Here is a 25,765-nt window from a genome sequence, read left to right on the forward strand (position 1 = left end):
TCATATGATATGGAAAAAAATACTGTGATAATATTTTTGGCCATATCGCCAAGCCCTATATGGAAGTAAGAGTATGGAACATATAGTATATGGGACATTATGGCAGCGAATCTGAAAGTGTGAGATGATTGATTTTAGCCTCCATTACAAAATACCCCAAGCACATAAATGTACGGTTAAATCAATCCCCACACATAGCTATAATGCTACATTCAAGGCTTGATGTGGAGCCTCTCTCTGCCCTGACTGAGGGACAAATATGTTGCCATTTTTGAACTTGCCACCGGGTCAGGCAGCCCAAGGACATGTGAAACAAAATCTAACGTCGACAATCATATTCAAATTCTCGACAGCTGATAACAACTCTTCCAACAGAAATAGCCTCCTGGAATGGGGTCAAGTCCTGGCTTCGCATTCTAAAAGGGGAGTCTAGTAGAATAATAAAAATTGATATTTCTGATATGAAACATGAAATTTAAGACATCCATATCATTTACTACATTTTCCCCACAATTGATATTATTCTTCATTTATTCTGCTATGAAATAATTCCTTGAATTAAAAAATATTGTGTCGGTCATGCTGAGTATCAGTGACTCTGCTGGACCGATTTTAAGGGTCCATTTATAAAAAGAACGATAATCATCAATCCATGATGTGAAATCCACAAATCACAACATATGACCACTATGGTAATAGACTGCAGTTTGACACTTTTCATTTTAATTCTAACATAAATATCAATAGCACAAAGGAAAACTATCCTGGTGCTTCGAGGGCAATAAGATAATGGATGACTGTGATAAAAAACTCAACAAAACTTTGGTCATGACAAGTAGAATTCCTGGAAATTTTGGACAGGCTATCTCATTTCACCACACTGCCGGCAGTTTTCCTGTCAGTGAATTTTTAGTTCTGTGCTATCGGTCCTGTCCCTTCTGCTTTCAGATATGCAAGTCTAGTGTTTTCGTGTGTGTGCGTGTTTGTGTATTCAGCAAGAATGCATTAAAGTGACAGTAAAGACATTCATAATGTTACTATTTCTATTTCATATACTGTAAATGCTGTTCTTTTAAACGTTCTATTCATCAATGAATCTTGGAAATGATGTATCACGTTTTCCGCAAAAATCTTAAGCAGCACAACTGTTTTCAACACTTAACTTTTTTCGACCCTAAACTTTTGAACAGTAGCATACATGGAAAACTTAGTGTGGAAATTTTGACAACAGACAACTATTTACGAGCAACTAAAAATTCATGACCACATATTTTCATGACCCCACAAAAATAACCACGCCGTGAGCCATCTCTTCCTTTTTCCTCTTTCCTGTACACGCTTACTCACATGCTTACACAAACACACACATACACAAAAGGTGCTTTATGAACTAGAGATAAGGAAATTCAAAATAATGCCAAATAAAGAACGCAGCAGCAGGTGGGCTAAGTGACCAAGAAAAAGTCTTCCACATTATATAAAGATAATAATAATAAAAAAATCTATTTTTGCCCACCCAGAGCAGTTTAAATGCTGTTTACGACAATGAGTTAAATATGCATGAGCATCAGGGTAATTTTATTAGCCTCTACTATGCAAATCCTCTTGTGAACAATAAAACAATAAACAATAAAACAAGTGTAATATATGCAAATCCTATATTTATATAATTTTTCAGGTTCCCGTTTGTGTAGCATAGATAACCGCAAATCGGCAAAACATACAGGCCCCTTTCAGTTTTGCACATTAGACAGATTCATCCTCCATTATGTACTGTTAAGTGGGATCAGTTTTCATACCATTTAAAGGGATATGCCATCATTTACTCACCCTTATGTGTATGACTTTTTGGAAGTGAGTTTTCAAACATTCTGCCTAACATCTCTTTTTAAGCTTCAATGAAGAAATAAAGTCATGTAGGTTTGGAAGAATAGCTTAAATGATGACAGAGTTTGCATGTTTGGGTAAACTATTCCTTTAATGTGATGAGAATGACACCATGATAATCTAATGATGCTAATAATAGTCAATGGTAATTGTTGGCAGCACAACTATTTATATAACAGATGATGTAAAGACAGAGTAAAGGCCAAAGGCTCACAGACTACTCCGACAAATGAAAGCATGCAGAAGTCATAACCAAAAGTGAATTCTGAAATATGTTGTGCTAACGGTAAGTGAGTGGATAGTGCAAGTATATAGCCACACAAAGTGTTGTTCCCATACATTGTTTACCCAAGGCCACCTGTGCAAACTCTTACAATAACTGATGTGTGCTTCGTTCTTTGTGTAGGTGCATTACACAATGAATCTCGATATCAATGCAGATTTGAATGAAATCGTAGGCCTATGTCCAACTTTTGGAAACAAAACCAGTGTCAAATCACAAGTAACCATCTTCTTTTTAGATGCGTTTTAATCCTAGCTAAATTGAAAACCCAGCTCTAGAGTTGTTTAGCAACGTCTAATTATAAAATGCCTCAGGGCTTACCTTATTAAATATTCATTATTATTGTACATTTATCGAAATTTCACAGGCTGTGTTTACTCTTCATGTCTTAGATACAATGTAGATTAACGACACTGCTGTTTTGTTTGTGTTTCATAAGTCTCAAGACAGCCAAAGCTGATCAACATGGCGACAATTATACAGCTGCACAGTTATTAAAACATGTCGCGTGCTGTAGTTGTCCAATCAGTTTTATTGACCTCATTAATATGCAAATAAGGACGTTATTTAGGTAACGGGGTTCCATACAGTGTGAAATCTACCTAGGATTAATGACTAAACCTGGATAAAGTATGACAAGATAAGAATTTTTTAATTAATATAGTCTCAGTATTTTGGTAATTTGGTCTCCTTATTTGCAGCTTTAAAGATATTTTCAGTTCATATTTCTAACGGTTATCTCAAATCTCTGTCATCCGGCATTAACGTTTTTTTTTTAACTATTGTTATTTTAGCACACGATATACAGTAAATACAGTAAGAGGTCTTTACCATAAGTCTCCTAATAAATCGTCTCAATAAACGAATAAAGCACAGTTTAAACTGCATTGAGAGAAACTGTCACAGTGACTTTGTGCTACTGTTTATTCATATTCGATATCCGGTAGCGAGAGCTACATACTACTGAAATAAACGAAATGAAAAATGACTCAAACTACTCCTAAATACTCTACTGTACAAAACCGTTGAGCAAAGCGAACACATACAGTATAATGGGCCAGAGAGGATCAGGAGGCTGGAGTAAAGCCCGAGTCCGACTCATTGAGCTGCTGTGTCGTGCTCGATTCATTCATACAGTAACAGTAGCCTACCATCAGCACCCGCTCTTGCAGTTTTAATGTCGCCTTCAGCTTACCTTCGAGACGTCATGGCCGTCCTGGGAGCTGTCAGATGTCAAATGTGTTTGAGCGGACTGAAGGGGAAAGTGTAATAAATGATCCTGCCTTCGCCGAGTCACTGCAGCGGAGCTGAGCGCGAGCGAGGGGCGTCACACAGCGCCCGACTCTCACTCACTCCCTCCGCCTCTCACTGACAGAGGGAAAACACCACTGACAACAGACTGGAAAAACTTTATCCAACCTTTTCAAAAAGTCAGTTATTATTAAGCTCTTACCATTTGACATATGACAGGACTGGTTGGAGAATAGCCAGGCACCAGTTGACACCACTTTTCATCTTACTGTATTCTGTATCTCCTCAGCTCGGGGACAGATTGAAGCTAGACATGTCTTCATAGCGTTAGACCCGCTCAGTCGTTTGCTTTTAAATTGTAACAGATTTAGGTATAAGTTTAGTATGTACAGGATGATGATGCATCAGCCAATGTGTTATTATAGGAAATATATAAAAACATTTGCTTATTTAGTTGTTATATATCACAAAATTTCAACATTTAAAATAGGGGTATTTGCACTCAATCTCTCATCCTATTCTCATTCTTATTAATATTTATATTAATTATACTTTAGTGTCATTAATGTTAGATATATATATATATATATATATATATATATATATATATATATATATATATATTTATATATATATATATATATATATAGAACCATGGTTCATTTGAGTCCAGCTGTGTTTGATTATACTGATTGGACTTGATTAGGAAAGCCACACACCTGTCTATATAAGACCTTAGAGCTCACAGTGCATGTCAAAGCAAATGAGAATCATGAGGTCAAAGGAACTGCCTGAAGATCTCAGAGACAGAATTGTGGCATGGCACAGATCTGGCCAAGGTTACAAAAAAATTTCTGCTGCACTTAAGGTTCCAAAGAACACAGTGGCCTCCATAATCCTTAAATGGAAGATGTTTGGGACAACCAGAACCCTTCCTAGAGCTGGCCGTCCGGCCAAACTGAGCTATCGGGGGAGAAGAGCCTTGGTGAGAGAGGTAAAGAAGAACCCAAAGATCACTGTGACTGAGCTTTCCGTACCCACTGTGTGTGTGTATATATATATATATATATATATATATATATATATATATATATATATATATATATATACAGTCAAAGCAAAAATTTTGGTATTTTTGATATTTTGTATTTTTTATATTTTTATACTAGTGGGTACAGGACACTATAGTTCATTTATGTAAGTGAGGATAGCAAAATAAAGTAAACTGTGACATATTATACCCAATTAATAAATTCTTCATACAGTGGACTACCAGTAAAATTGATAACAATTTGGAACCAAAACACTTTGACCTGACCATGTTTTGTTTAAGTGTTATCTGACATAATTAAGATTATTTATAGACACAGTTTAACTCTCTCTCTCTCTATGTGTGTGTGTTTCTTATATATTTGGCTTTTTAATTAAAATGTTTAGGCCTGCTTACCCCATGAAACCAAAACTGGAAAACATTGACACATTTAAATTAGCAAATACTGCATACACATTTATCATTACAGTCCAAGAAAAAACTATATTTATGACTCATCTTGTACATTTTTAGGTCACCTGACAAAACTGTGTACTGTTTAATTCTGTTTAGAAATATATATAATCATTATAGCAAGGAAATATTATTTGATATACCAATATTTTGTTTCATTTGAGATATTTGCGTGTTTGAAATTGATCATAAAACTCTAAGAATAATAACCATATTACCAACAAAAACAATAATAATAAAAATCTGGAAGAGTAAAGGTTTTTTTTCCACTGTGATTACTTATGAAAACTTTGAAAGTGGTCTTGTGTAAGAGGTTTTTAGCACCTCCATTTTTTCCTGCTGGAGGTGACAGACATTTAGAGGTCCAAAAACACCTCTGAGAGAGGGCCATAATGAAGTGATGTACATACTATATATTCACTTCTCTCCCTCAAGTCATGACACTCTTATTTTAGCAGATTCTGCGGTAATTATCACCTCTATTTCATTTTCAAGCATGATTATTATTACACTGTTTGCTGTAATGCTGCTATTTTCGTTAGGGGATAGAAGATACACAACAGGAATGTTGACTCTGTTTTTGTTTCAGCAGTTTCCATTTGGGCCTGACCCCATTTGCATTGGGGTGATTTGAAGGTGGCAGCTGTACTGCAGCAGTGCATGGCTGCCATGACGTCACTGGCCCTAAGGGACATTAATCTGTCGGAGGACGCAGTTATGCAATTTTCTGAAATGCGGAGCTTTATCTATGGATTTCTCTCTCTACACAGAGAGTCTGACCAGGTGTTTTCTGTGTAAGAGCCAATGCAAATAATGTGCCTGTAACTTTATACTTGTGGACAGTGTGCAACAGTTTTTCTACATTTCACCCATATAAAGGCCTACTGGGAATCATCAATAACACTTAAATGTTTACAATGTATTATATATTATAGAAGCCAATTTGCACCACATAAAAATCATGCTTTGGTGAATCATAATAGTGTTAAATCATAAAAAATACATAAAAAGTTAAATTACTTGCATAAAAATCTGACTTTTTATGTTTTAACTTTTGGCCCCACTTTATATTAAGTGGCCTTTACTATGTACTTACATCAAAAAATAAGTACAATGCACTTATTGGGTTCATATTGAATTGCAAAACACTTTTTCTGCTATTGAAGTGGGATACGGGTAAGGTTAGGGAAAGCTCTGGTGGTATGGATAGGTTTACATGGGTTAAGGTGTAAGGGATGGGTCAATAGTGTAATTATAAGTGTAAATACAGAAATTAATTACATATGTAATTACATGCAGGTGTTTTTCAAATATAAATAAGTGCATTGTATCAAATTAATGATTTAAATGTAAGTGCATAGTAGTTAAGGCCACCTAATATAAAGTGGGACCCAACATCACACTACTTAATATGTCATAATTATGATTTACCAATGCATGATTTTTTAGTTGTGTATATATATATATATATATATATATATATATATATATATATATATATACACACACAAGTGACTCTTTTGGAGTGAGTCATTGAATCATTCATTCAAACTGATTCATTCAAAACACTGCTTCAATCAGCAACGAAACAATTGACTGTCCGAAATCGCAGGTAAAAGTAGGTACTTTGAATAAGTAATACTTTACGACCACTAAAAAAAGATTCTATATAGTATGATTGAGTGTATTATCAATGTAATCTGGATGTACTACATTCGTCATGTTGTCATTATCACTTCACTACAGCCCTTTCTTTATGAGTGAGTCATTGAAACATTCACTCAAACAATTTGTTCAAAATGCTGATGCATTCTTGAACTAAAGGAGACACAGCAGTTGGTTATGCTTTGACTTTGTTTGGAACTATTTACATTTTTGTGTGAACTATTCCTTTATGGAAATCATTCACTAAAGGAAGAGCCAGTACTGCTGACAAGCTCTGTTCCAAGACGCCCTTTGACCTTACAGCCCGAGGACCCTGTAGTCCAAACTAAAACCTCATGAGGAGGAACAATGGGAGCCACAGATCCCCTGATGTAGCCAGACAGCTGAAGCCTTGTTACATGCAGTAAAAGAGCCTTTATTGCACTGGTGTGAGCATGTGTACTGAAGGAACCTTCTGCTCATCTAGTGTGGATCATTTCATACTCATTGCCATGCAGAGAAATAGAAAGGATTTTTTCCATTAACCATTTTACCCCTAGAGCCAGTTCTTTGACAATATCTGTTTATCTAACATCTCCAAGCAACCCTGGTCCTGTCATGTCCGATGACATTTTATATGCCCTTAAGAGAATCACTGTTGCACAAATGATCAATACACTTGAGTCGTTCCAAGTATTAAAGACAAAGTAATAAGACATTACTGTATGTTTCTGTTGGTTTTTAAAAAAAAATCACATTTTAAAATGTGCTCATTCAGTGTTATTGCAGGAATGTGTCTTTCAGTATTTTGACAGTGTATACCCTAGTAAAAAGTAACGTATTTAAAATACATTTATTTCATACTAAGTATAGTTCAAATGTATTAACATATTTATTGATATATTGCATGAGACTGACTGATATAAAAATTATAATTAAACTTTATTTGGAGTATACTTGTGGACAGTGCTCATTTTTTAATATTAAGCCTAAAATGTGTTTTAATGTCAATACTGATAAGGATTCTATGAACTTTGAACAACATCAGTCTGTAAAAGCAAGATATTTAAAGTATACCTATATGCAATAGTTCAACATCAGCACAATCAAGAAATATCTTTAGTTGGACCTCAGCAATACTTCCACGCAATTAAAGTACATTAAGTATATAAAATTAGTTGTTCCAATTTAGCAGACTAATAAATATGTAAATGTATCAGTTCTATACTTAGCATGAAATGTATTTCAAATACATTTTAGTATATTTATTTTTCATTAGGGTAGTTAGGTTGGAAAAACAAATCATTTTAAAAGTCTTATGAAAAACATTTCTCCGTATCTTATGTTCTTGACATCAAATGTGCTTTCAATCAAACTCTGCTGCCTTTTGGCGCAAATTCATTTGTCACCTGGTAATATAGCTGATAGAATATTTGGCCCAAATGTTTGTTCAAAGTCATTTATGAATATTAATTTTGCGATGTATAATACCATGACATGGCATGATACATCAAATACTTTTCTTGATTTGATGAGCATTTTTGTCTTTAGACTTTAACAAATACAATTAAACATAATGTAATATACACTACCATTCAAAATATTGGGGTCAGTAAGATTTTTTTTTTTTTAAAGGTGCCCAAGAATGCTTTTTCACAAGATGTAATATAAGTCTAAGGTGTCTCCTGAATGTGTCTGTGAAGTTTCAGCTCAAAATACCCCATAGATTTTTTTTTAAATAAATTTTTTTAACTGCCTATTTTGGGGCATCATTAACAATGCACTGATTTACACTGGGCGCCGCCCCCTTAAATCGCGTGCTCCCTGCCACATGAGCTGCTGACTATATTACAGCGCATTTACAAAGTTCACACAGCTAATATAACCCTCAAATGGATCTTTACAAGATGTTCGTCATGCATGCTGTATGCATGCTTCGAATTATGTGAGTAAAGTATTTATTTGGATGTTAAAGTTTTATTCTGAGTGAATTTGAGGCTGTCCTCTGTGGCTAACAGCTAATGCTACACTGTTGGAGAGATTTATAAAGAATGAAGTTGTGTTTGTGCATTATACAGACTGCAAGTGTTTAAAAATGAAAATAGCGACGGCTCTTGTCTCCATGAATACAGTAAGAAACGATGGTAACTTTCACCACATTTAACAGTACATTAGCAACATGCTAACGAAACATTTAGAAAGACAATTTACAAATATCAGTAAAAATATCATGCTATTATGGATTATGTCAGTTATTATTGCTCCAGCTGCCATTTTTCACTGTTGTTCTTGCTTACCTAGTCTGATGATTCGGCTGTGTGCAGCTCCAGACGTTAACTGGCTGCCCTTGTCTAATGCCTTTTATAATGTTGGGAACATGGGCTGGCATATGCAAATATTGGGAGCATACACCCCGACTGTTACGTAACAGTCGGTGTTATGTTGAGATTCGCCTGTTCTTCGGAGGTCTTTTAAACAAATGAGATTTACATAAGAAGGAGGAAACAATGGAGTTTGAGACTCACTGTATGTCATTTCCATGTTCTGAACACTTGTTATTTGACTATGCCAAGGTAAATTCAATTGGGCACCTTTAAATTTGAAAAGAAATTAATACTTTTATCCAACAAGGATGAATAAATGGATAAAAAGTGACAGTAAAAACTTCACATTGTTAAAAAACATTTTCAACATTAAGAACAAATGTTTCGTGAGCATCAAATCAGTATATTAGAATGATTTCTGTAGGATCATGTGACACTGAAGACTGGAGTAATGATGCTGAAAATTCAGGTGTCATTACAGGAATAAATTACATTTAAAAATATATTAAAATAGAAATCTTATTATTTATATACAGTTATATATCGTATATAAATTGTAATGCTATTTCACTGTATTTTTGATCAAATAAGAGCACTAGGGAGACTCTGGGTTAGACAATTTGGGAACTGGAGGGATTTATTCACAGACGTATCAGAAGTAAATGTTACAGAAAGTCAGGTCAGTTTGTTTTACATTTTATTTTATGGTGGTTGGAACACAAGACACAAGTAATAAAGTTAGTAATGGTAACGTCATGCCTCTCATTCTGTGCACTGCCCATCAGGTCTACTTCAATCAATCTAAACAGTAGTTTACAAATGCCAGACTGAGAATCCTCTTTAGACATAAATAAGATACTGAAAATAGTATTTGTACAGTAAATAGTATTTTTGTAGAGTCCAGAACCACTATTATCGAGGCCTTCCGGAAATTCTCATAAGCATTATTAATATAATTATTAACATTTATGAATTAATTTACATGATGGGAATGAGGCTAATATACTGGCAAAGTGAGAGCACAGAACAATATGGACATGAACTTTTGTCACCCATGAACGGTGAATGATTTTAAGGCATTTCTCAGATTCCATTCACACAGCAGATTTCCATGGCGGTTCTCACCATGAGCCTCATCCCTTGAGAGCAAAGCTACTGGAGGATGTCAAAAAATAACTCCCATTATTATAAAAGAGATCAAAAATCGAGTCCGCTGGAAAAGTGAAGGTGAGGGCGCTATACTAAAAAGGGTGAATGGTCCATACAGCTCGTGCAGTAACGAAGGGCTCCCGGTCTCAGACATCCTGTGATCAAACCCCAGACACAGAAGTGATCGATTATTCCCCGATCCCTCCCTTCGCTCAGGATATGCCATGTAGAGACAAGTCAGACTCGCTTCCAGTGTATAATACTAAAACAAAACCTCAGTAACAAATTTACACAGGGCTGTACATGATTATGATGATGATCTTGAATGTCCCAGGGTTTGTTAAAAAAAAAAGAGGCATTAAAAAAAAAAAAGATACGGTGATACTTATTTGAATATTGCAAAGCATCTTGTATCAAACTCATATTTCTTGCACGGAGACAGCACCACAGCATTGCATTTGTCTTGGAACAGGTTACAAAAACCATTTTGACTTGACAAACCCATGCATTAATATTTTCACTGGTTACCGTTGAACATGAACAGCTGTTATGGGGGCCACAGTCATAGGATGCAAGGGGTCTACATACATCATCCCTTTTTTATAGCAAGTGCTGACAGCATTTTAAAGCGACATTTTCATTTGATACATGATAGAAAAAAAAAAAAAAAATTCAGTGAATACATGATTTTTGTTCGATGACGGAACATGCCAAGAATGTCAATGCTGTTTTTGTCCACCTGATGTGTTTTGAGTCTCTCATCTCTTCCTGTGTTACAGCGCCTCCCAAAGTTGAGTTGTTGCAACAGCCATTTTTTCCAACACACACGCACACAAGAAGTCCAGATTGACAAATAGCAGGTATATATATATATATATATAAAAAATTTCAATATCTCCCAACTTGAATAATCAGATGTCCAGATTGCAATGTAGTCAGCTACATTTCTGCCCTGAATGGAATGATGAAGAAAACCAAGGCAAAATCAACTTAACACTTAAAAAAGATGCATGCAACAAGTGGTCACATAGTATATATATATATCTATATATCTATATATGTAATTGCTCTTTAGATATGCACAACACATGAGACGAATGATTGCAACAAAAAATAGCATCTTCAAAATTCACAGTCTCATGTATTTCGTTACTATTTATTACATCTCACAGGTTAATAATGCCATTTGTATGGTAAAAACAATGGTGAATTTTGAGGAATGCTAAATGTTACGTCAGCTACTATCAGTTTGGGATTCAAAAGCTCCAAGTTTTGAGCTTTCGCCCCTGTTAGTGGTATCATAAATGAGGAACATCGTACATAGTCTTGCTCAGTGTATTTAACAGTTGCTGTCATGTGTCGATAAAGCGGAAAAAGTCGTTTCTTTTAGACCTTTTTTTTTTAACGTAGTAACGGATCACAGCAACAGCTCAGAGGAATGTTTGGTGACTGCCGGACAGCGAGCGAGAGCTATGGCACCGAGAGAAGGCAATCCAGACGGTACAAACAGCACCGGTCTCATCTGCCACTGTTCAAGTAATAAGCAAGTACATGTTCTGTTGTTTGTCACAGAAACGTAATACGACTTTTTGCTTGTCTTGTGACACCACGTTCGCCGACTGAGGACGTGATTACGATTGGACGCAAAGGCGGGGAAAAAACAAACAAACCAAAAAACAAAATTATAATTAAAACAATGTAATTTTTCCAATATAAAAGGCAAAGAAACGCATACAAAAAATAGAAAAATAATTACAGCAGTAGACATGGTGTTGGGAGGAACGGTGGTGCCAGACTATTTGGCAGAACAGTGTAATATTTTGGGACTGTTTAAGGCGTCCTCCACCAGATGTAGTTCCACCCCGTCGACTATCACGTCTTTCACGCAGCCGACAAAGCCTGTGCTGTAAGCCTTGGGCAACCGGCGAGCTACGGACAGCTCCTCCAGACCACCTGAAGAGGACAGGAATGGAAAAGATCAGATCAAGTGTACGTGATAAACCGCACAGTAGTTCATATTCACACAACAGACCTAAACAAACCATTTCAGGTGATCCAATCACAAGTGGACAGCATGAAATTGATATAAATAGCCATCCAATCACTTAAAACATACACAGAGGTAGAAAGAAATGCATGTTATCACATTGCATGTGGGTCAATTATGCTCTTTTTTGTACTATTTATGATTTTTTCAGAAATATAGCATTTTTATTTTATTTTAGTATAAAGTCAAAAAATCAGAGAAGGAAAAAGCCTCAAATTCTTGAAAAGAAAAGCTAAGCAATTTGGCATAATCTTTTATTATTTTTCATATATATGTAATGGTGTCCACCAAATCAAAGTGGTCTAGCCAACATGTAGCAATATAGATAGAGAGAGAGAGAGAGAGAGAGACAGAAAAGGATTTCATACACGTAAATCCCGGCAGACCCTCATGATTTGCGTATCATAGATAATGTTTATGATAAGGTAAGGTTCATTCTAAAATAATTCTAAAAATAATTACTTACTATTTATGAATGAATAATTCATGATGTTTATAAAAAATACTCTTCACCTTGAATTTTATAGATTGATATACTCGCAAGCATTCAGGGTGGAAAGAAAATACTGTTGAAAATACTTTTACTCAACATGACATTTTTAAATCATTACATTAAAATTTTCCTGAAAATGCCATGTTTTTTGTAATGTATAATGTTTTTTTTTATTTTTACTGTGGACACTCTTATATGTATGGAAGCGTGTTTCTGCCACTGAATAAAAAATAAAAAAAGGTGATTGTGACTTTTTGTCTCACAATTCTGACAATTTTCACAATTTTCTCGCAATTGCGAGTTTACATCTCGCAATTATGGCTTATCTTAGAATTGCTTTATATAAACTCACAATTACGAATTATAAAGTCAGTAAACTTGCAATTGCGAATTATAAAGTCAGAATTGTGATATAAACTTGCAATTGCGAATTATAAAGTCAGAATTGTGATATAAACTCGCAATTACGAATTATAAAGTCAGAATTGTGATATAAACTCGCAATTACGAATTATAAAGTCAGAATTGTGATATAAACTCGCAATTACGAATTATAAAGTCAGTAAACTTGCAATTGCAAATTATAAAGTCAGAATTGTGTGATATAAACTCACAATTGCGAATTATAAAGTCAGAATTGTGATATAAACTCACAATTGTGAATTATAAAGTCAGAATTGTGTGATATAAACTCACAATTGCAAATTATAAAGTCAGAATTGTGATATAAACTCGCAATTACGAATTATAGTCAGTAAACTTGCAATTGCAAATTATCAAGTCAGAATTGTGTGATATAAACTCACAATTGCGAATTATAAAGTCAGAATTGTGATATAAACTCGCAATTACGAATTATAAAGTCAGTAAACTTGCAACTGCAAATTATCAAGTCAGAATTGTGTGATATAAACTCGCAATTATAAATTATAAAGTCAGAATTGTGTGATATAAACTCACAATTGCGAATTATAAAGTCAGAATTGTGATATAAACTCGCAATTACGAATTATAAAGTCAGTAAACTTGCAACTGCAAATTATCAAGTCAGAATTGTGTGATATAAACTCACAACTGCGAATTATAAAGTCAGAATTGTGATATAAACTCGCAATTACGAATTATAAAGTCAGTAAACTTGCAATTGCAAATTATAAAGTCAGAATTGTGTGATATAAACTCACAATTGCGAATTATAAAGTCAGAATTGTGATATAAACTCACAATTGCGAATTATAAAGTCAGAATTGTGATATAAACTCGCAATTACGAATTATAAAGTAAGTAAACTTGCAATTGCAAATTATCAAGTCAGAATTGTGTGATATAAACTCGCAATTACGAATTATAAAGTCAGAATTGTGTGATATAAACTCACAACTGCGAATTATAAAGTCAGAATTGTGATATAAACTCTCAATTACGAATTATAAAGTCAGAATTGTGATATAAACTCGCAATTACGAATTATAAAGTCAGTAAACTTGCAATTGCAAATTATAAAGTCAGAATTGTGTGATATAAACTCACAATTGCGAGTTATAAAGTCAGAATTGTGTGATATTGTAACAAAGCGGGACTCATGGTAAGATCCATTTGCAGCTTTATTTAAACAGAGTTCGTAGTCAAACAGGCCAAGATGGAACAACAGCAAACAGGAATGGCAGAGAGCAGGCAGAATCGTAGTCGAGGAACAGGCAATGGGCCAGGGCTGGCAGATAACAAACGTAAATCCAAAACAGAGCAAAGGGTCCAAAGGGCAGGCAGCAGAGTATCGTAAACGAGGAACAGACAGGATCAGGAACAGGCAGACAAACAAGAATCAAGAATGCCCAGAACTGTAACAAAACTTAACAAGACCTCGCAAAGTATGTGAGTGTGTGAATGGTTTAAATAGTCCAGATAATATGCTGCAGCTGGGTGTGGTGATTACTGATTGGTGAAGTGAGTGCAGGTGATTGCCAGGGAGGATTGTGGGAAATGTAGTCCGGGAATGAACGGGAACGTGACAGATATAAACTCGCAGTTGCGAATTGTAAGTCAGAATTGTGTGATATAAACTCGCAATTGCGAGTTATAAACTATAAAAAAAAAGTTGGAATTGTGAGATAAAAACTTGCAATTACCTTTTTATTTTTTTATTCAGCGGCGGAAACAAGCTTCCATATATATTTCAGTGACCCGTGTCTTTGTGTAACCTAAGATATTACCCACCATGCAGGCGAGCTACAGCGCTATATATTATTCAAGGGCGATGAACAGTCTGTGGGTTATGGAAACCCTGTGTAGAAGACTGTTAAAAACTTAATCACACCTGAGACACTGATGGTGTAATGTGGGGGTGTCAGAATGTGAAAAGATAGAGACACAGCACTCAGGAACAGGTGAGAAGATCAAACAGTGTTTTTGGGAGGCCAGGCTCTGGGGACGTTCTCTGACAGCTCTGAATGAGAGTTACGCTCGCCTCCCTCAGGGACCTGACACTGTTGAAAATCCAGCTCCGTCTCCCGCTCTTTCAGCACGGCGAAAAATGTCTCCCCCTGTTGCTATTCGCTCACGTTTCTCCCAGTTCTCTCTCTTTTTCTTTCGCCCGTCCGTGTTTCCTCTTTAATTGGATTGTATGCTTTGCAACAGGAGGATTGACGGGGCTAATTTCAAGTGAATTACATCTGAATAAGTAAATAAATAATGACATTTGAAAGAAGGGATTTTCGGAGGGAGCTCTTGATGTTCGAGCTGTCTGAGGATAATGTATTCTAGCCAGCGGGCACTGACAGCACCTGTTCTACTGGCTAGCCTCGTGCTGAAATACTTTTCTCAATCTTATAACAGAGAATAAATCCTCTTTCTTAATCTTAATGGGTTTGTCAAAATAGAATTAGATGGCAAACATTGGCGTTTTTAAAATTGTGTCCTAACATTCAGGTTTTTGTGAAGTTCTTGTGTGATGCTCAAGGGTAACAAAAAACATAGCCCTTCAGAAGCACTCGCTGTGGGGGAAGATCCAATTAGTCGTTACATGCTAAGTGGGGACTATTTGGAGAAGATGTACCTAGTCAGTTTGTAAATGTGCTATGATTGAGCAAAGCAGCGTAAGATGGACTTACCCAACCAGAGAGCGCCGTCTGTGTCCAGCTGTGTGGCAGCCAAGGGTGATGACCCAGTGACAGCTGCCTCATTACCAACCTGCAGTGAGCCATCTCTGAGCGCTCTGTGGAGAGTAGAGAAGCACAGGAAGAGAGTGAATCACAACTCAGCATCTAACACTGAAAATCAGATTTTGCCTTCTGGCAAACTTGTGGTTAATATGCACTAAATTTGTGGCAAACAAAATGGTAGTAATGAGGGAAGAAAGAAGATTGTGGTTTTTTTTACTGGTAGTGGTAAACCCGCAGCAAACTTTGGACAATATGCTACTGTTTGGAAACATGTCAATAGCAAATCTGTGGCAAATATAATTGTCTGCCATTACTGGCGAACAGCTCTATGGCAAGCCTGAGGCAAATATAAATGACTGGAAAACGTCTTCTATGGCAAAAATGTGGTAAATATAAATGTCCGTCATTACTATCAAACATTTCTATGTGTCAGTCTGTGTCAAATATAAATCAGGGCTCAATAATAAGGATGGCCATCTGCCCCAGGGCCACTGTGAGAGAGTTTTGGGCAAGTTGGAAAAACTTCATAATTTACATTTTTTTTTATTATGTAATGTACATGCATTTTATGCCTTGCATGAATGTGTCAGTTAAGTTAAATTATTGTTTAAAATGAGGATTTGTTGAAATTGCAAGAATTGGTAGCATCTGTAAGAATAAGAAATTATAAACCAATCATTAATTTTTTGCTGTGTATCATGTTGCAGCATTTTCCAAGAGTTAAAGGTGCTAAAGAGGATGTTTTGTTTTATACATTTTTTGTATATTACTTGAAACTGTCTTTACTAACTGATAAAACACTATTTATTAGGTGCACTGAAAGGAATAATATTAATAAACATCATTGGGCACGAGGTAGGGCCTTAAAAACATCAGCCAATCGTTTACGCGATCATCGCGTAAACGATTGGCCCTCTGGCTTGTCAATCACTGCCGTGACGTTCTTTGTGAGAGACGTGCACGGATTGGCCCTCTGGCTTGTCAATCACTGCCGTGACGTTCCTTGTGCGAGACGTGCACGGCTGTGCGCTCCAGTAACTTTCCACACTCTACAGGCGCCGCATGCGATGTTTTTGTCCGGAGACAGGAGTAACAACTGCAGATTATGAGTTACCTGCGGTGAGTCCGACATAATGAATCCACAAACACGACACAGCGAATGCCGGTGGTAAACACTCGTGTTCCAATACTCGTGCACGAATTTTGGGAGGCGTTCCCTCGAAAGGAAGGAGGGTTGTTCTTACGCATGCGCTCATTTCAAAAACTCAGTAACAGTCTTTGGATTCTCAGTCGACGAAAAAATCCTCTCTATCACCTTTAAAGAATTTATTTTCAATTCCCATTTTTATAAGCAGGTTAGGGTCTGTAAGATATTTTTGAAAAAAATTTATACATTTATTCAGCAGGACGCATTAAATTGATAAGTGACATTCGTAATGTTACTAATGACTTCTCTTTGAAATAAATGTTGTTATTTTAAACTTTCTGTTCAAAGTCAACTATTTTTTAATGTTGATAATAATAAATGCTTCTTGAGCAGCAAATCAGCATATTAGAATGATTTCTGAAGGATCATGTGACACTGAAGACTGGAGTAATGATGCTGAAAAAGCTTTGCCATCTGGAATAAATTACACTTTAAAATATATATAAAAAGTATTTTTTACTGTATTTTTGATTAAATAAATGCAGCCTTGGTAAGAGACTACTATCAAAGAATTGTTTTTACATAATATATTTAAGAATTATACATTTAAATTTTAAATAATAAACAAATAAAATTGTATTAAATAAAAAAAGTGTCATTTTTTATTAAGGGCCAATAAAGTTGTTGGCAAGGCAAGTAGAAACCTAAACCAGGGCTTCCCAAACTTTTCTATTCCAGGACCCACCAAGAAAAGTATAGTCTATCTCAAGACCCACCAAAATATTTAAATCAAAAGCTTGATATGACAGAAACAGAATATTTAATAAAAATAATAATTTAATTTTATAGTACAAGTGTAACATTTCAATACTAACACTTGCGTTTTAATTTCTTAAAGAGAAAGAGTACATGAAATATGTGCATAAAAATTTCAAACAAGCTCACTCAGGTCCAGATATGAACTGTGATCTGTGGTGCGAGTGTTGTTAAACTCACAGTGTTTAACAGAGCAAAATATGTCAGTGCCATTGTTTTGTCTCTCTAGGAACATTTATAAAAGCTACTTAAGTGTCCTAATTGAACCAAGGCCTAATCCTGGCTTAATCTAAGCCCTGTCTGTGAAACCGGGCCTTGGTATTTTACCTGCTGGCCTTGATTCGTATCCAACGGTTGGTGTTGACCCGCACAGAGGAGCGCAGCACCACAGGCTTGGATCCGAGGTCATAGGTCATCTGCACACGGCCGTCCACGATAGCGAGGGCGATGTAGTCGGAGCGCTCTACTCCCTTGCCGCTCCACAAAATCAGACCATGAGTAGCCTCAGTCCTGATGCTCAGCTCGAATTTATTCACCAGCAGGGCCTTCTCACTAGATCAAAGAGAGACAGGAAATGCTATCACAAATCCATTGCCGTTTCAGAGACGCCGAGTTAATCACAGGACGTGCATGAAACCCTGAGACTTACCTGCTATGTTAACAACAACAGCGACGGAATTACGGGTGAAAACGTAACTTCGACACAGTCAAAAACCCGGCGAGGGCTTGATAAGCTAATGAACAGATCGAGCAGATGCGAGTCCTCATGGAACTAGAAAAACTAGGCCACGTTGATGGGGGAAGGGTGGGTTTTTGAACACGAATGCATGCGTATGCGAGAGGGCTGGTGACACACTTTAGGTTATCTCCAAGTTAACACTTCCTATTTTGCCTTCAAGCTCTAGATTTTCTCTTCCTGCGCAGGGAGCGCTAAGGAAGTATGCCCATTGCAGTTGCTGTCTGATGTGTGTTTTGATCTGGTTCCCTGGATGCAGCCCTTCCTTGTAAGGCATACAGAAGGTGACATCTGCCTGTCCTCAGGGAGGACGGTGTCGGGGAGCCGATTGCATCCAACACCCTCTGCAAGTACACACATATACGCCACAAAGGAAAAGCAGCTATTTTTACAACAATTCCTTTGTTCTCAGTGGTGTACCTGTAGTTGCTGGCATCAAGAGAGCCATTATTTGAGAGAGCTCGTTTGTTAGTCAGAATAGCAAGTGTGTGGGGGCTTGTTTGCTAAATCAGGTAACGTATAAACAGGAGTAAGACAAGTGACAACAACACGAAAAAAGACGCAGACAAGACAAAGACAAAACGGAGAGTGACAAGACAACGGACACGACACAGAAGGAAAAAAAGCAGATGGCGAATGTGCTCGCATCTTCACACCACATCATGACGAATAGAAACACCTTCTCCACGGGTGTGTCAACCACACTGTGATATCGTCACGGTGTTTGTCCGTTGCGCATTAGCTGTGTTTCCTCTCAGGGCGAAGCTCAGGTGAATAAACAGTTTGCAGGTATGTTTTTGTATTTGAGATTTGAACCTAGAAAGAGCCCATTCAAACAATACGTGTTGTCTTGAGGAATGATTAATCTGAAGACGGGTGTGAAATCAGACAGCGTCCTTTCCAGGCCTACCTGACTGACAACTCAAATTTCAAAGCACAATATTAGCAGCTCTGCTTACAACTTGAGAATTGGAAATAACATATCTTAATTAGTTTGATTAAAAAGACAGAATTTCATTATGTTAATGCTCTTGATGAGCCCGTGACGGCGTAAAGCTGAATAATTATTTGCTGTAATTGAATTCTTTCCCGATGAGACACATGTAATGTGCTGACTGGACTCTTTCCACAGGCCTTCCCTTCGCGCGGCCCCAGGCCAGAGCTTCGGCATCAGGGCAGCTAACTGTGATTATACACCACTCTGCTGAGCTCATTATTGCTCATGTCCCATTAGGATCTCAAGCATCTAGAACATTCGAAAGGGAACTAGGGCTTAACCCCTTAAAGCTGGATTACATTTACAAAAAAAAAAAAAAAGATATTCTTTAGGTATTTTGCTTAAAAAAATGCATTTTATTCATAACAGAAGTGATTTTAAAGAGTGATTTATGCTGTCCACCTATAGAGGGCAGTGGCTCACATGGGAATGGTGATTAAACACATCTCACAGCAGGCACACAGAATCTTCAAAACTCAAACTAGATGCTTTTTGTGTGTTTACACCTTTTGTTTTACTTAATACATTTTACCATATGTGATCTGCTCCTTCATTTTGGGTTGTTTGACCGAGAAACACTTTTTAATGCACTAAATTAAAAGAAAGTCTTTCTAATGATATTGTTATTAATATTAGAACCGTAGTCATGAGTTCGAAAGTTTGGGATCTGTAAGTAACACTTTAGTTTAGGGTCCAATTCTCACTATTAACTAGTTGCTTATTAGCACGCATATTACTAGTATATTGGCTGTTTATTAGTACATATTAATGTGAATAAAAGCCTAAATTCAAATTGCTCATCATATAAAGCGACAAGAGTCTTTTGGACTAAACTGTTCAATTCATTTGGATTAGTTTAACAATCTCTTTATGAACTTTTTGAAACATCAAAGTGGTAGTTGCGTAGCTGTCTATGGAGGGGTCACAAAACCCCCCCATGAAACCCCTCTTGTTTTAGCCTGGTTGTTCACACATCTGAGCTGGAAAACTCTGTGAAAATGGGCGTGTAAAGCTCTGGAAAAGTGGGAGTGTAGAGGGAGAAAAATGACAACAAACATTTATGAGCACAACAGTCTCATGGTAAATGACGCATAGTTTAACACAGAAAGAATAAAGACAATACTGAATGGACAATTTTTGTCCATTCTTCTTTGAATTTTCGATCTAAATCAGTCTTTTGTCTATCAGAATAATTGTGTCATCGCGTTCAGACACCATCAGTGTGCAGTTTGCACATAAATGCTGGTTCATGTTTGATGCAGGAGAGTGTGTGAAATACATCTATAAAAACTTTAAACATGGATACTTTATTCTGTATATGATCTATAATCCATGTGGCTAGTGTTGTTAAACTCATCGCGGAGCTCCGCGCTGAAACCGATCATATGCTCGGTCCGCATGTATATCATAACAATGGTATTTTTTAGGTGTTTGTATTCAAACTCCATTTCAGACCGCATCGTGGGCAAAATACAAACAACACTCATGTGCTTTTGTGCTGAGGAAAACATACAGACGGGTCACGTGTCTGAAAGCAGAGGTGAATGAACAGCACTTTTGTGACATTTGAATTCTCCGCTGTAATGCGATCTAATGCGAACATATTTTCCATTTGTGCTGGTAGATTACAGCAAAACAATCCACATGCGCCCAAACTTCTGCTCTGGTCGCTTCGCAAGAAAACGCATTTTTGTGTTGTAGCACTGAGGAAACGAGCTCCCCTGTCTCTGAATGACTAGACAGAGGCAAGAGAAGTGATACTTCCTCATGCATAATACTGCAATTATAATCTGGATTGGATTGAATGTGCTTTTTGTCATGAATAAATGCAGAGAACTGCTCGAAACTGTTGACGTCAGCATGTTTGACCAGCCCTTAATGGAGCCAATCAGCACTTTAGTGTTTTCAATGATGTGCAGCCTATACATATCTGTTCACAGCTCAAAAAATGTGTTCTGGGGTTTCATGACCCTTTAATCAAAAAGCTCGTCATTTCTGTTCGGAAGATGAACGAAAGACTTACAGGTTTGGAAAAACATGAGGTTGAGTAATTAATGACAGAATTTTCATTTTTGGGTGAACTATTCCTTTAATAACTACCTTGCTAACTGTTAATAAGCAGTAACTTTTTTTTTTTTTTTTTTGCTTTTAACTGTGTTTCTTCACAATGGCTCATTGCATCTTCCAACTTAAAATGATAGAGCACATCACATATTGAAAACCATTCTGCATATTTTGCCCCAAAATCAGCATAGAAAACATAAAAAAGTACAAATATTCTCTTTAGGATTGCATATTAGACAAATAAACATGTCTGAGACATACTACAAATGATTTCAGTGTGCAAGCTGCGACACGCTACCTGACAAAAGCCCTGGCCTTTAGCCTCTGCGGGGGGCTGAGTGTGGGAGGACGGCGTGCCACTGGAAACAGTTCAGGCAGAGGAGACTCACCTCTGGTCAGATGGGTTCTCCAGTGACTCAGGGCTTAGAGGAGCAAGGGAAGAAATGATAGGCATGCAATAAGCGCAAAAGGGTGGAGGGGAAGAACAGGGATCGCATAACACACAGACAAGAAGACCTGCGCCAAAAAGCTGGACTGACCTCACTAAATTATTCTACTGTTTCACAGTTGTTATGCCAGCATAGGCAAAGAAAACACACTGGAAGACTGTATCAGCAACACCAGTGGTACTGGGACATTGTTTTATTGTTCTGAGCTGTCACATGGCTGAGTTACTGCAATTTATCAACAATTCCATCTTTCTCAACCAGTCAAGTGAGCAAGAAAGCGAGAAAAAGAGTAACTACGTGAGTGTTTGTTTGAAAGACTGTTTGTATTCGATCAAATTCCAAAACCTATGGAGGCAGCATTTTAAGGCATCATTTGGTTCAATTAACTTAATTGTTCTGCCTGCTAAAAGATCTTATTTAATCATATTTTGGCCAAATTCTGTGGCAGCATCATATAAATACATTGCATGTAACTCACTTATTTCATTAAGTACTGACAACTGTCAAAAAATAGATTAGTGTAATTAAATAAATGACTGTTTTACCCAATATTTGAGTGCCTCATGTATTTTGTTATGCTATTGTTTGCTGTTAGCAGCATGCTAACGTCAAACTACTGAATGACTATTTTACCCAATATTTGAGTGCGCCATGTATTTTGTTGTTATGCTATAGTGTGCTGTTAGCAACATGTTAACGTCAAACTACTGAATGACTATTTTACCCAATATTTGAGTGCATCATGTATTTTGTTATGCTATTGTTTGCTGTTAGCAGCATGCTAACGTCAAACTACTGAATGACTATTTTACCCAATATTTGAGTGCGCCATGTATTTTGTTGTTATGCTATAGTGTGCTGTTAGCAACATGTTAATGTCAAACTAATGAATGACTATTTTACTCAATATTTGAGCGTGCCATGTATTTTGTTGTTATGCTATAGTGTGCTGTTAGTAACATGCTAACGTCAAACTACTGAATGACTATTTTACCCAATATTTGAGTGCGCCATGTATTTTGTTGTTATGCTATAGTGTGCTGTTAGCAACATGTTAACGTCAAACTAATGAATGACTATTTTACTCAATATTTGAGTGCGCCATGTATTTTGTTGTTATGCTATAGCTGATAGCAGCATGTTAACGTCAAACTAATGAATGACTATTTTACTCAATATTTGAGTGCGCCATGTATTTTGTTGTTATGCTAAAGTGTGCTGTTAGCAACATGCTAACGTCAAACTACTGAATGACTATTTTACCCAATATTTGAGTGCATCATGTATTTTGTTATGCTATAGTGTGCTGTTAGCAACATGTTAACTTCAAACTACTGAATGACTATTTTACCCAATACTTGAGTGCGTCATGTATTTTGTTGTTATGCTATAGTGTGCTGTTAGCAACATGTTAACTTCAAACTACTGAATGACTATTTTACCCAATACTTGAGTGCGTCATGTATTTAGTTGTTATGCTATAGTGTGCTGTTAGCAACATGTTAACTTCAAACTACTGAATGACTATTTTACCCAATACTTGAGTGCGTCATGTATTTTGTTGTTATGCTATAGTGTGCTGTTAGCAACATGTTAACGTCAAAATACTGAATGACTATTTTACCCAATATTTGAGTATGCCATGTATTTTGTTGTTATGCTATAAAGTCAAAATTCTAAATTGTCATTCGGTAGTTTGATGTTAGCATGTTGCTAACAGCACTTTATAGCATAACGAACAGCAGTTTGTTATGCTATAGAGTGCTGTTAGCAACATGCTAAAGTCAAACTACTGAAATCAATTGCGAGTCGAGTTTCTATATGTATGGTGTGCTTTTCTGCTTCCTAAGATGGCAGCAAGGTGGCTCACTAAGTATTGGAACTGAGCTTTGAGCTAAGCTTTGTCAAAAGGTCAATTATATAAAAACACATTTAGGAACAGGTCACTTGAATGGTAAGAATGGGTAAACTGATCCAAGGCTGCTGAGCTAAAGAGAAAGAATAAAGACATATGAAGAGCACAGTAAATACTAACAGAAATATGACTCTATTCCCACAGATGCGGCGCCACTATGTTGGCGCCCTCTGAGGAATTCATTCATTTTAAGGGCTCTGTTTAAAACCAGATCAAGCTAAATTGATGACACTCATTCTGAAGGGCTGGTCAGCTTTCTTGGTTGAGATTAATTTTAATCTGGCACTTCATTTGTAGAGGAAGTGACACGCATTAAACCCCAGGAAGAGTGAAAGTCAATGAAGAGGGCCTTGTCCCTAACCATTATTGATGCCCGCGGTGGCTCGCTTTCTCTACTGGACGGAGCCTCTTTAATTGCGACCAGTTTTCTGAGAGACAAATCCTTGATTAATGTGCCACTTTCGCTTTCATCCTTGGGCACAATTATTAGAAATCACTGGGAGTGATTTGACAAACAAAGTGATGTGGCTTAAAAGCCGGGCAGGAACTTTTCATGAGCATAATACATAATTCCATTTAATCAAGCTGCCAGCTTTTTAAGGGCTCAGTGCAGCCACTTAGACACTTAATTACATTCAGAAGGAAACAAATAATTTAAAATAAGAATCACTAAAAGGAACACTGTAACAGATTGAACATTTCTCTAATGGGGCGTTAAAATGCCATTTAAACCAATCTGTAAATACCAACTACATATTGATGTATATCGTGCTTTAAAAAGTTAACACTTATATGTTTTTAAAAGTTAACACTTATATGCAGTTTAAAGGGGCTTCATTCTTTTTTATCATAAGAATATACACAGATGTATTTCCAAAGTCAGTTCAGGTATTTCCATGCATGATTCCTGTGGGAATCTATCAGTGTATCACAATGCTCATCATTATTCATGCCAAGCATGCATTCCTGAAACTGGTTTCTGATGCAGCTGATGAAAATGCAACCTTTTCTGGAAATAATATGTAATAGATGAGCCCTGTATTTTTCAAAAATGTTTTCCTGAATGTGATGTAAATGGGAGTACCATTGTACCAGTGCTTTATGTTGTGTTAGGTTTATGGTTTGTCTTAAAAAATGTTAGTTTCGCTTAATCAAATACATCCCAGATGTATTTAAAATCTCCGGGTTACTTACTCTGGGATCTCATTGGTCAGTTGGCTTGAGAGCAGAAGGAAGACAACAGACACTCACATAAGACAGACAGACAAGAGCAAAGACAGCAGAAGCTATGTGTACAGAGACAGAGAGGTTGACACAAACGCACACACAACACATAACAAAAAGAAGTCACACTGCGTGACCTACATTAAGGTTCACCCCATGTACAGTAGACTAGTTTGTGAAATAAGTGGTAAGATATGCATTTCACAGTGGTATGATCAGTCGATGTGGCAGTGAAAATCAGCATTGAGGCTTACATCTGTCTAAAATGAACTGAAGTCAATCAGTTCAAAAGTGATTCACTGATTCTTAATGTACACTTTGTTATAATCAAATATTTCACTAAATTCTGCTGTTTGTCTCATGTTTTTAGATGTGTAGATTACAGTGTTTCTAATCAAATTTAAATTTATCACTCTAATTGAGATCCTCATTGTTTTGTGCCAGATAAATAAGATTCTGACTGTAAAAACAAATGATATCACCTGATTTCTATATATTTTAAACAGTTTTATAGTTTAAAATATACTGGTTTCCTAGATAGCTTCATTGTAGTTAACATGTTAGTAAGCTTTAGTGCAGCTATCTACTGTTTTCAAAAGGCTAGAAAGGCTAAAAAACTTTAAATTATGAGAAGCTTTGAAATCTACATTTTTAAAGTAGTTCTCCAACACTGGTGG

The 25,765-nt window shown here is 36.5% G+C and overlaps 2 protein-coding genes across 10 annotated transcripts in view; both read right to left on the reverse strand.

Annotated features, from left to right (window-relative positions):
• Positions 1–3,549, reverse strand: part of ptpn11b (protein tyrosine phosphatase non-receptor type 11b) — a 34,123-nt gene extending 30,574 nt beyond the window's left edge. Inside the window, exon 1 of the mRNA XM_048177952.1 lies at positions 3,366–3,549. Coding sequence (XP_048033909.1) covers positions 3,366–3,379 — 14 coding nt within the window. The 5' untranslated portion in view covers positions 3,380–3,549. The remainder of the gene's footprint in view (positions 1–3,365) is intronic.
• Positions 3,550–9,504: 5,955 nt separating this feature from the next.
• The window catches only part of agrn (agrin), a 282,408-nt gene continuing 266,147 nt past the window's right edge, over positions 9,505–25,765 (reverse strand). For 5 of the 9 annotated variants that reach the window (XM_048178733.1, XM_048178735.1, XM_048178734.1 and 2 more), the window contains 5 exons: positions 25,059–25,082; positions 21,890–21,922; positions 18,031–18,255; positions 15,690–15,793; positions 9,505–11,995 (listed from right to left, as the gene is read on the reverse strand). In XM_048178733.1, the coding sequence (XP_048034690.1) occupies positions 11,838–11,995; positions 15,690–15,793; positions 18,031–18,255; positions 21,890–21,922; positions 25,059–25,082 (544 nt within the window). In that variant the 3' untranslated portion in view covers positions 9,505–11,837. The remainder of the gene's footprint in view (positions 11,996–15,689; positions 15,794–18,030; positions 18,256–21,889; positions 21,923–25,058; positions 25,083–25,765) is intronic. The other 4 variants (XM_048178737.1, XM_048178738.1, XM_048178741.1 and 1 more) reach the window with 2 other exon arrangements.

Source organism: Megalobrama amblycephala, linkage group LG24 (assembly GCF_018812025.1).
Source record: "Megalobrama amblycephala isolate DHTTF-2021 linkage group LG24, ASM1881202v1, whole genome shotgun sequence".
Taxonomy (NCBI): Eukaryota; Metazoa; Chordata; class Actinopteri; order Cypriniformes; family Xenocyprididae; genus Megalobrama; species Megalobrama amblycephala.